Genomic DNA, 13,267 nt, shown 5'->3' with positions numbered 1-13,267 from the left:
CATCCTATTTCTCTGCTGCATTAGGTCAAGGTAATCTTTTTTGTTATCTCAGTGACTGGATAAAGGCCATTTATCCTCGCTTTGAGATCAGGCAACGAGTTCGTATAGATAGAGTTTATGGTATTCCGATATTTTGTTACTAATTTGTTTTTTAAAGCGCCATTTTATATATAATTCTATTATTTAATATTTATCTTTAGGAACTATATTATATTATTTATTGTTGTATTGTGTATTTGTTAGAACATAGTAGAAATTCATATTATTGGCAATAGTTAGTAAAAATATTCTGATTTGTTATTTTTACTAGTAAAAAACTTTTATAGCCAAATGTATAGCAAGTATTTTCTCTACGTTATCTTTCTGTTTACATAGGAATCTTTTTTAAATGTCAATTTAAGACTCTGACATCACCGTGTATCAAAATTAGTTTGCCGTTCTGCGACGTGGGTGTCAATCACCAATCTTCTTCCTCCCCTGCGTCGGGACTTCCGTCCCATATTGCCCCACTCAATTCCTCCAAACTTAAGGGACGCAGAGTGGGCTTCAATGAAATCGGCACCCACGTTACCCCTATTCCGCCCGCATGCGCTCCCTTATTGACAACCGCCAGCGATTCTGCGTAGGCCAACTGAGAATGGCCCTTCGACTCAAATGTTTTCGTACGGCTTCGCGCACAGTCTAACCGTACGTTCATTGAAAGGTTGTGGTGGTAAAAGATGGCTCGTGTTTGGAGTTCAACGAGGGTTTCTCTTGACATTTTCGTTGTTTGTAAGTGCATTCTATACGAATATGCATAGATGAAGCGAGATGCTTTTAAAATTACATGAATTGTAACGTTGCGACTTTAGAATAATAGCTCTAGAGCGAAAAATAGTTGCATGCTTTTAATATGTTGCTTTTGCTACTCTTCTGACAAAATATTATTTTCCTTTTAAATCATTTATATAGATAAATATAAATTTAGCTTATACTGCTAGTTTATATTTTTTTTATTTTAACTATATTTTGATTGAAATTATGTTTCTATAAGCTTGTATACTCTTTCTACAAAACTTATATACAATAATAGGAATGGGCTGATACATTGGACATTATCTATATAAAAAGAAACATTATTTGACAAAATGGTATAAATATCAGAGAACAGGGCGAATGGTCATAATAACAACAGTTTCATTTATTATTTATAAATTACATACGAGTATTAAAACTAAGAAAATGTGCATCGAAAATAAGTTGATTATGTATATAAATTGATTATTGAAATCGTCACATTTTATGTAATAAATCATTTACGCCTCAGTGCATTTATTACTGATGCATTAATTACTAGCAGATATTGGTTATATGAATATTAATTTAATTTAGTAATTATCAAAACACGTTTGTTATTTGATACTGATAACTACTATGTCGCAGATATGTAGCATGGACCAAAGGGTCTAAAATGCGAGAGGATTTTTTTTGTGAGGTCCTTTGAGGTTTCTTCGTTGGTCAGTACAAGGCTAGTAGATTTCTCCAGAGGTTAAGACAGAGGGACTTTATTGGAAATAGTCACTTGTTGGTTTGGTTTGGTTGGTTTTATGAGTAATGTAATAATTATAATATTAATTATTTTTTAGCGGTTTAACTTTGTATTTATTGTCTAGTTGTCTGTTTTTTAATGATTGATCGAGTATTTCAATAAAAACAATTTAAATTTTCAATATAGTTTCTTGATTCTACTGTAGCTTTGTTTGCTAAATTATCTAAAATAATTTCCGATGAAAGGATATTTTGAGACGTGAAAAGCAACACAAATCAAAGGGATTTAAATCTGGGGAATGAGCTGGGCATTAAAAAAAACCGTAATAAGGTATTTTGTCACTAATTTTTGCATTCAAAAAGTTCAAGACATATCAATAATAATAATAATATATCAGTTTAACGTTTCCTTAATTTCTCTCTGTCACTGAAAAATCTGACGCTGACACGGGAAAGTGTCACATCCATTTTTTACTATTATAATTGCTACTATGTCATATAAATTTAAACATAGAGCAATGGGTGTAAAATAGGGAATGAATACTTTTGTGAGGTCCTTTGAGGTTGCTTTGCTGGTCAGTACAAGGCTAGTAGATTTCCCTAGAGGTTACAGAAGGATGACTTTATTTGAAATAGTCACTTGTTGGTTTCATGAGTTATTTATAAAGTACATATTTTATAACTTTTTAATAAGTTTTAATTGATATTTACTCGTCATTATTTAGTCGTTTGCTTTCTCATTATTTATAGGTAATATCATTAGTTGTTAAGTTGTTCAATAGGTTCATGGACCGGAAGGTACATAAAATAACTTTAATTTTCAATACATTTTCTTCATTTCTGCGGTAGCTATTACCATTTTAATTGGTGAATCATTTGAAATCTTTTTCCTCGAAAGAATATTTTGAAGTTTTGCATTCAATTGGTCCTAGAGGTTACAGTTATAATCCGAACTTTATTTCTTTGGAGGGAATCGACTAACGAAAGTCTTTTTACAACCCAAAAAAACTGACGAAAACACTTTTTTGTCGTGTTATGGAAGACGAATCCAGTTCAGAAGTAGAAAAGGGGTTTCATACCACTCTTTAGTCTCTTGTTTTGATTCAGGATAGTGGTCATTGTGCACACATCATTTTTAAATGAAAAATTTTACTATTTTAAATATTGTCAATTGCGCCTAGAACTTCTACTAAATCTCTTTTGATTTTCCAAATCATATCTTTTTTTTGTCACGATTTCTAGTATTGATTGCCACAAGAATTTAATAACTAAACCAAGTACAATTTTATGCACGCGTCAACTTCGAATGAAGTATTAATTGACATATGAAATAAAATGAAGGTTATGTTCTTTAGTTTGACTCGTGGCGATTTGATAATGATTCGCGCACATATTGAACAGCCTAATGTTATACTGTCGAGAAAAGTAATAGGAATCACCTACTTGCATTACTTATTCGATGTTGTAACCTTTTTCTCTGGAGCATTCCCTTGAAGTCCACTAGTCACGGCAGTGCAAGTCAACTTATGACACTGTTGGGCCTTTTAACCTGCGATTTCGGTTCCCAAATATATTAAACACTTTTTTAAAAAACTTTATTAACCAATTTAACATATATACATATTATGCGTGCATACTAATTTTTTCTGTCCCCGTTATTAGATTGTTACCGGGCATAAGAGTCTAATTCTGGAGAATCCCCGTATTCGCACAGGGATTTGAATTTGCAACGTTGCCAGTTGTTGAAAGTTATACGCATATTTAAAGAATATAGTATAAATACAATAATATTGATTATATTGAATTCACAAGTTAACCTAATATCATAGAACCTGCTGAGACTATATTTTTATAAAAGTTTATATATTATGGGTATAGGTAATGTAATATAGGTAATTATGGGTATATTATAGTAGGTATGGTAACAAATATAATTCACTTATCAATATATAAAAACACAAGCATCCATTTTTCTTTAAAATTACTCAATAACATATATTCTACGGCACTGGAAAATGCTTTCATTGTTTCCGCATCGTATCTCTGTGATATGACAAAGCAGCATGGAAAACCATTTCTCAATTCATTCAATCAAGCAAGGAATGCAATTGAAATCGATATGCATTAAGCCTCCTTGTAGAATATACACGTTATACATCCATGGTTATATTCGTTTAACATTTCATATTGTCCTGGATATATAACGCATATCCTGTATTTGTGACCTCATCTACTTATGAATTAGTAAGGTCACTTTTATGTTCTGTATTTGTGGAATTCAATAGGCCTGCTTGCTGAATATTATATAAGTCTTTATGAGTCAATAAATCCAGTCTTTTCAAATTACCACTGTTTAAATTAGCTAGGGTTTCATCCAATATAGCATCCATTAGAATTTTACCAGCTATATTTTTATCTGGTTTTATTTACTCTCACTTCTTAGGTTTTGATTCCTGGTTGATTACGTTGAAATTTAGAAGTAGTAATATATTTACCAAAATACTATCCATAACCTTAAAAATCTTCAATGTTTCTTGTTCAATTTTAATGCTGTAGATTGACTATATGATCAACCAGTTGTAACTTTGATGAGATATACTCACATAAAGGACATCGAGTCATATTTATCTGTACTTTTACTTTCGCAGGCTCAACTATGTCTAAAATATAATGAATTTGGTACAGAATGAATCCAATTTGCAAAATTAAAATAAAAATTGAATGGATTTCCTGGATGGAATGTCCTCGTATGTTTGTTCAAATTAATAGTGTTCACAAATCCATGATTTATCCATTACTGCTTACCATTGATAATCAAAATATGAACAATACAAGAACAAATAAACTATAACCAACAAAATTTATAACCTTACAAAACAGAGTTTCTACCACTGCCAAGGTCAAATCCAAAATGGCTGCTGTAGTACGTTGGAATCTAACTCACTATTGCTTGTAAATGTCAGTGGTGTAAAACCAGGCGGAAACTACCGAAGATTACCGAATACCAGTTGTGATTCTCAAGAAACCATTATTTTACCGCGCTTCCTACTGTTAATTTAACCTAATTTCTGTGTGTTAATGTGTTAAGGGGTTCTTTATTTATTACATAAGATTATTTGGCGGAGAGGGCTTAATTTTGCATAGAGGGGGAGGGAAGTGGTCAAAGATACAAAAAAGTCGTTTTACGTATAAATGAATGGCACCAAAGGACATCAAAATACCTTGCAGATCAAGGTGGATATAAATATTGTCAATCTACATCTAACTTCATTAATAATATATATTATAACTTTTAAAATACCCGCCAGATTATAATCAAATAATGACATGGCATTTGAAGGTTAGGATTACTAGGTTAGATACTAAAGACATATTATGGTAGTAAATATATGATATAAAATTGTATTGTTGTGAATAAAAAGTATAGTAGAATATATAGTTTATTCAAAGTTTATTTGTATACGCGTCATCAAGATGTTTAATATATTGCCTGCCGCAATTTGTAAATTCGTTTAAGAATCAGACAATATTTTCCTTCTCATTTTATTCTAGTTAAAAGAGACAAAATGTTGTCTGATTAGTTCAAACACGTAAACGAATGAGTCTGCCAAAGTCGTCCGGTTGTCAGACGTATTTAAAATTCTTGAAAGCAATAGTGATAAGAGGCTATAACTCTAACCTATAGACTATCGTGGCTTTATAATTAACTGTAGTTTTTGGATATACTCTAATGTTAAAATAAATTATATTTGATAACATTTTTGTTCAATTATTTTATTTAGATTAGAATTATGTTGTATGTCAAAGCCAAACTAAAACTCAGAGTTGATGTGGCAACATTGCGACGTTTTGACGTCACAAATTTCGATACCGCACATACAAATAAACTTTGAATAGACTATATGTATAAATGAATGGCACCAAAGAACATCAAGATACCTTGTAAATCAAGGATGATAGAAATATTGTCGATCTGCATCTAATTTCATTAATAATATATAATAACTTTAAAAATACTCGTCAGATTGTAATCAAATATTGACGTGGCATTTGAAGGTTAGGATTACTAGGTTAGGTTTAGATCGTCATCTATAGGTCAGGCCCTAGTATCATTATCACTAAGCGTACATTATGATAGTAAAAATATGATATAAAATTGTAGTGAATATTGTAATGAATGAAAGTCTAGTAGATATAAAGCAACTTGTGACAGTAATTTAGTAGTAGTTTGGTCTATCCACCGGTAGATGTCAGTAGCAATACTAAGCAAAACAAACATTCCATTTTAACACATTGCTGATTTATTGCAGGCGTTTTATTCTTCTCGTTTACCGAATCCATCAGTTTCAATCATAAGGGGACGTCGAGGCCACGACTAAAACCGACCGCGGAACCGATAGGGGGTTCCCTGTCCACGACCGTCAAGCCCGCCAAAGATAACAGCGGCGTCGCCATATATCGATTCATCAATCGGAAGACGGACACGACGTGTATTTTATTGAAGACCGATGGCGTTGTGGAGGTGGGTAATCGTCCGATCAAATGGGGTAATATCGATTTTATTAGCTTATTGGCTTTTCCATTAGTTCGACTATTTATAGAAGGAATAATATAAATGTGAAATGTCATAATTGCTGACGCGAACAACAGGTTAATTTAATAAAAAGACAACGTTAATGACCACGTGGAGTAATATTTATATTCAGCGGGGTTAACAATGTCTTCTTATTTTCCATCGTTTAAAATAAACTAACTTGAGGTGTAAACGAATTGATATTGACAATGTAAAAAGAACTTATTTTGCGTCCACACTGAACAAAATGTTACAGTTTCGAACTATTACGTTATCACATCGACTGCTTTGTCTACAAACATTGGGTTGAGGCCGAAAAGAATTACATCATTTGAAGAATGCCCAATTGATCAGGCAGGATCCAAATCAGCCAAATATCTTGGCATACATCTTGATGGTAGTTAAAATTGGCAACAGTACGATAGACAAAGAGCTAAACAGATCATATTCAAAATTAAACAACTATCTTGGTTAGTCGGAAGATAACATATGATCTGAAAAGTCCCTGGCCTAACACATCGATGGCGCTAGTTTTATTGTATTCACCGCTTTTTTCAGTTAGTAGTAACCTTCAAAAAAAAAGGTTGTTAAGATTTCATGATATTCTATTGATAATTTTGTGAGATAAGAGTGATACTAGTTTTGTTATTTTGAAAACAATGGATCAAAAACAATTTTTGTACGTGATCGTGAGGAGCCTATTTTGAGGCAACAGATAAATCGTTCTACAAAAATGGTATTGAAATGTTACAGCGGCGCTGTAATGATTGTGCGGCTCTTGATGCAGATTACGATGATGAATAAAGCCAATTTTGAACAAAAATAACACATTTTCTTTGTTACGCTAGTGACTTTTCAGTCCATGTGTTACGATACTTTCAAGTTGAGGTTATACTAAGATATAAAACTGACTAGTAATTCAATACTGCCAAAATAAAATTACTAAATCACAGCAACGTGGAAGTAATACAATAACTGGACAACGGCCAAGAAATAATTTATCCCGCACTTATGTAGTGATTCAAATAGAACAGGACAGTAAATATATTAATTTCTAAATTAACATTGTATTAAGCGTATTTAATGTAAGACGTCAAAAGTCATATTTTTCTGACTTTTTAAAAAGTCACATAATATATGTCACCTGCTAAATCTGGTGAATAAAGACAATTTTATATAAAGTGATTTTGTTTTAATTTTTAAGGAATAGCCATGATGACTCGCTGTACAAAGCTGTTCTATAATATTATATTATTTTAATAAAAATTTTCAGCAAAGAATTAAAGATTTAAACTCGCAGCAGAACGTGACGTCAGTCTTATGTAAATGAAATGTAAGCATCAGGAACTCCAAAGCATTAAAATAATATATATTTTATATTGATGCTACTACCACTCAATGCAATACTAGATCAATAAAAACTTCTATTATCTGTCTAAAAATAATGTGTAATTATTTTACTTAACTGAACAATAAATTCCAAACTTCCGAACTTTTGAGGACATTCACCGCTTTATATGGGTTCTTTATTCATTTCCCAGTTGCCTATACATCAGACAGTCTGGTATGTTATCAGGTTATGGACGACGATTAATGGGCATTGATCTAGTTGAATTGTGTGTTTTCTTTAAGGGTTTACATTCAAACATATTGTTTAATCATACGGAACCATATATACTGAAACATGGAGTGAAGCAAGTAGACTCTACAAGTGTTGTGTATGTGTTACAACAGAGGCTGGGTTAGTGGTAATCGTTCCAATTTAATAAAGTTTTTCTTCGTTCTTGATATTTCATGATTTCACTATAATCGAGGATCCTCCATCTTCATGTGTCCATGTTCGACTTTCTTGGCCTTTTCAAGTTTCGTTACCAGTGGTAATTTTGTTCATAGGCGAATGACATTCAACATATATAAAGTTTTTTTTTTGGAAAAATACTTTTTCTATACTAACATTCATTATCATCGTCATCAACTTCTAGCCGTTGCTCGGGGGGATGCCTACCCCTCAACCAATACTGTTTTTGGTCGTAGGACTTCAGGATAATCTTCACCTGGCTTCAAATTATATTCTTCACTAAATCTGCCCCAGCTGTCCATCTGGCCGATCCATGTCTTTTTCGGAATTGTTCAAAGTGTTCTACCTAATAGCTCGATTTCGCCAAGAAGTCTGGGAGGAATTTATTTCGCCTTTGAATTTGTTCTTCAACTGACAGATGCCAGTCAAAATTTTGTAGCCATATAGAAAGATTGATAAGATAAGCGTTCAAAGAGGTGCTCATTCTTCTTATAACACGCACCATCTTAGAGAGGCAAAAGCTGCTGTAGTCGATTCGGCTTACTACTCCAGTGATAGATGCCACTTTCTTCTCCTGTACTACTGATGTCAGGTACTCGAACTCCTGCACTTGCTGCAATTGATGCTCTCTCAATAACATTATTTATTTAAAGACACTTAAATAAAATAATACAAAAACGTTTTCTCATTTTATATTACAGACAAATGACTCGACCTTTTCTTATGGCTTCTGAATCTGAATTTTCCTGGAATATTTGACGCTATATTTGGCTCAGCCACTATATTTTTTAAGATAGCCAAAATGGCCACTGATATCCTATAGACTGATTCTTCTACGTGCGGCTTTAACCCGTACTTAAGCGCAGAAATCAATATATACTGCTACAAGCTCCTGGGGTAGTTGAATCTTATACCAGTGCAGAGCCAAGTCCTGAAGCAAACTTTATCAGGTTGGGTATGCTCCAGGTTTTTAATATATTATCACTTGATTTTTTACTGAACTGGTGGTTCATCGAGTTTGCTGTAAAGCTCACAGCATTCTTATTAAAAGTTTTATCAGTTGGATCTTGCTATGATATTTTAGCTTCAGTTACTTAATCAGAAATAACAGGTGAAATAGACATCGACAAGATAACATAGTCATCACAATCTAACAAAATTGACATAATGTAAATTAAAAACTCTTTAGAAACTAGAATGTTCTTTCTACTAACACGTTTCTTTAATATTATCTGCTATCTGTTAAATAATTAAATATGTTTTTACAAGCTGAAAATTAACAATATATCCTGACATTTTTCAGGTAAAATTTAAACTTCACGGTTTAGATGAGCAAGCAGACTCCTTCATTCCCGAGAATGCAGTGGTAACTGGAAACTGTGCTAAAGAAGACACTGTAAAAATGACCCTGGGCTGGGGTGGGTATGGTTTAGATTTAACATTCGACAAGGTTAGTATTTCCTAATCGCTCCAGTCAATCATTTAAGATCATTATAACTTTTAGACACCGGGCGGCGATCATTGGTACCTCTCCAATGTCGAATTGACGGTCAGCATTGACGTACCTCAATTCCACGGAATAAAAACGCGAGGTAATTGTTCTTATTTGCCGTCATTAAATATTAATACCATTTTTTTATATGTATATAGATAACACCATCAAGTTATATAGTAGCAAGATGCTTATACCGACGCCGGTTGGCAAATCTTATCTCTGTAACGAAGTGGACATACCTCTCGAAACGGACGAAGCCGACCATCCACCGAAGGATGTCCGCGGAACCCTCCTCCTCAGGCTGCTCCAGGTCCAAGCCTTTATGTATCGAAGCGAGAACTTTTCGACGCCATTCGAATGCAAATCGCAAAGAAGTTTTAGGTAAATTTCCGTTCATTAGGTGTATGACTTAATTTTTACAGATTTTTTCTTCGAGCTTAAACGTCTCTTTAAAATACGAAATAGTATGAACAATTGATATACACAAATATGTATTTATTAATAAGTTATTCATCACAATTTGCTTTTAAATAAGCTGCAATTATTGACGGAATAGATTCGTAGAGTGCCTGAATAGTTTTCAACGGAATTTTTTCCCATTTTTGTATCCAAACATTTACCAATTGTTTATATGACGCTGGAGATGGAAATCTACATTCTATCCTGAAACTCTCCATAACGGTTAAATCAAGACTGGACCTCTTTGGTTGTGTGTGGATGCATTAGCATCTTGGAATATGGCAGTGTTTGTCAACAATATGCTGATCATAGCAAGAGCCATACAGAAGAGTTTGTAAGATAAGCATTCATCTGGGAAAAGTAAAAGCTCCCGCAGCTTGACCAATTCGACTTACTACATTAGCACTTGATCCTTGCTCCACACACTTAATGATACACCTTAAATATAGGAACACAAAAACGTTTTCTCGTATTATATTGCAGACAAATGACTCGACCTTTGCTTACTGCTTCTGCGAATTCTTCTTCTTACAATGTGTCTTTATCTTCCAGGATTATTAGACGTTATATTTTGCGCAGCCGCTATCTAGAAGGTAATTAAGTGCGGCTTTAACCGGTATGTATGCGCAGAGAAATATACTGCTACAAGCTCCTGGGGCAGTCGGATCTTGTACCAGTGCAGACCTAAGCCCTGACGCGAGCTTTGTCAGGTTGTGTATCTATATCACAATTCTTATTAGTTGGCTCTATAACTTGTATCTTTCTGCAGCAAAACGTCTGCCAATTGTTTAAATGATATTGGAAATGGAAATGTACTTTCTGTTCTGAAACTCTCCATAACGGTTAAATCAAGACTGGATCTCTTTAACTGTGTGTGGTTGCATCATTAAGGATGTCGAGATATTCATTCCCAGTAATTAGACCGGTATTGTGAATGACAGGACCAGCTCAATACCACGATATTGCCGCCCAAATCATAATGGAACTTCCCCTATGCTTGACTGTAGACTTATTTTGGGATTCTTTATATATGCCATTTGTAAGAAACAATGTAAACGATGATTGATCAGACCATACCACATTCTTCCATTCCTCAAGAGTCCAGATTTTCTGATCGTTGCACTACTTCTTTCGCAGCTTAGCGTTGCCTTCCGTTATAAAGCGTTTTACATTCGCAGCCCTTCCATGAATGTTTACTTAGTAGAGCTTCCACTATACTGTTTTTGTTTTTTTTGTTGACTTACTAACCAGTTCTTCTGCTGGTAATTTTGATCTTAGTGACTAATATCGCCTTGTACAGTTTCGACAGTTTGAGTATTTGCAGCTCTGTATTTCTCGGTAGACAAGTATTTGACGAGTAAAGAAGGCATATTTATTTTTATTACTTTATTTCGAACTTCTCTTTTAGTATTATATTCCATCTGATTCAGAATTTATTTTACATAAAATAAATTACTTTAAAACAATCTGACTGGCATCTGTCATTTCGTTTAGTATCATAGAGATGTTTTCAGTGCAACAGAAGAAAATAATGCTAATCTTGTAGCCTATACAACCGTAACATTTGAGAGACTAAACAACTTTTTATATAACTTGCAATTAAAAAAAACATTTTGTTGTCAATGTGAATGTCAAAACCAGAATAAATTCACATGAATAAGATGAATTAGCTTTAATTAAGAAAAACCGAGTTTTTATGACTACAATGATTTTTAAACACATCTGTTGAAAAGTTAAGTCGTACATCTAATACACACCTTGTAGGCAACCAGTAATAATGTCGTGTATTATTGGTAATATAACAATGGTGATTTTTAGAAGCGAAACCGCCCCTATCGCTGTTGGGTCTACACTAGCTATAGCAGCCTTAGCGACAGTGACTGGATATGGAGTCTTTAGGTATTTCAAAGTGAAAAATGTCCAGTACAATACCATGGAGTAAACTATTTGTTAGGAACACCCCGCTGGTATTATGTATAGTAGCCTTTATGATTTCAAAGACGGTTTATCTAATTAATCTACTGTTTAAATTTACTAAGAGAAAGAGCTCATTGACATATTTTTAAAGGAGTGCACCGAAAAAGTTCTTATAGCACTTTTGCACTGAATTTTTTACATTTTATCCGCATGCACAAAGTTTAAACAATACATTTGACATACTCTAATAGTTTGTAAGGACAAACAAGTCAACAATTGTGGCCATCGTACTTAAAATTGTAGCTAGTATTCATACAAAGGGCAACAAATATTCTCGACAGTATTGTTAGTATTGAGAAACGAAACGATTGCTCCATTTATTTTAATACTACATGTATTGGATGGCGAAATTTGTTGAGTATTAACGCTTTTGTATAGGTATCAAACTATTTTAGTGTAAGAATCAAAAGTAAGGTTAGAATTTCAGTTGTCAGTTTGCTGTGACAGTTAAGTTTACATTTCGAGTTTATGGGCTTGAAATTTAAGTACAAGTAGTTTGTTATATGTTCCTATTTTTACAGTGATATTATTTTTAAGGCCTATATTAATAAACTGTTTTGTTTATAATTTAAAATAATTATTGAATTTTGTTTCTATATGTACAGTAAGGGTCACATATCTTCAGGTTATGTTTGTTAACAAGTAAGTACATTATCACAATATTATATAATAATTATTTTTGACAATTAAACATAGATTTATAGTACATACTCATACTATAATCGTCCCCCTCCCCAAAAAAAAATTGCAAAATTGTGATTTTGTAGTTCGCTTTATAACAAAGAAAAAAACGTTATTTGCATTGTTAACAAGTCTCGGTTATATTAACTCCCGTTAACTCGGGAGTTGAACTGACCAAGCTTTAGCTGTATATACAAGGTAACTTAAACTAATTAGGGAACAAAAATTCTTTATGAAAATTTTAACGATTATTTTTTACAGTTCGATGGTGGTTTTGTTACTAAAATAGTCATCTTATCGTTTGACGTATGTATATCATTAAATAGCGTTAGCGACCAAGAGTGACGAAGTTGATGTCAATTTTTGTCAATTAACCCGCGAAACCAAATTCTGAAAGTTTTCATAAAAATTTTTGAAATATGCCATGGTCTGTCTTCCAATAAAAGATTATAGATTATATAAACTACAAGAAATTATAAAGTTATAAATTAAGGTAGTTCGTTGTCTGTAAGTTTTGAGATAAATAAAGAAAAACGACAAAGTGTTTTGATTCTAACTATAGTTATATTAAACATATCGGTTAATATGATTATCTGTACTTTAGCCATTGAAGAATGATTATAATAATTGAGGCAATAAAGGTAATAAAAAATAACACTTTTTTTTTATAATGCACCTTATTTACTTCATATCTGTCAAACTCATATTGACACTCGAGTCTATTAATAGGGACGCCCGGCATCCGAATTAAAATTGG

The 13,267-nt window shown here is 32.9% G+C and overlaps 1 protein-coding gene across 1 annotated transcript; it reads left to right on the top strand.

Annotated features, from left to right (window-relative positions):
• Positions 1–655: 655 nt before the first annotated feature.
• Positions 656–11,932, top strand: LOC143199068 (uncharacterized). The gene is made up of 6 exons (XM_076408799.1): positions 656–771; positions 5,838–6,049; positions 9,202–9,348; positions 9,403–9,490; positions 9,549–9,774; positions 11,671–11,932. Exons 1-6 carry the CDS (start codon positions 720–722, stop codon positions 11,792–11,794), a joined length of 849 nt encoding a protein of 282 aa, XP_076264914.1. The 5' UTR covers positions 656–719; the 3' UTR covers positions 11,795–11,932.
• The last annotated feature ends 1,335 nt before the right edge of the window (positions 11,933–13,267 follow it).

This window comes from Rhynchophorus ferrugineus, unplaced genomic scaffold (genome assembly GCF_030347505.1).
Source record: "Rhynchophorus ferrugineus isolate W39M unplaced genomic scaffold, kcgeb_rfMv2 rfM6, whole genome shotgun sequence".
NCBI classification, from domain to species: domain Eukaryota; kingdom Metazoa; phylum Arthropoda; class Insecta; order Coleoptera; family Curculionidae; genus Rhynchophorus; species Rhynchophorus ferrugineus.
Note: the sequence above shows the minus strand (reverse complement) of the source record. Positions and strands in the feature narration are given on the sequence as shown.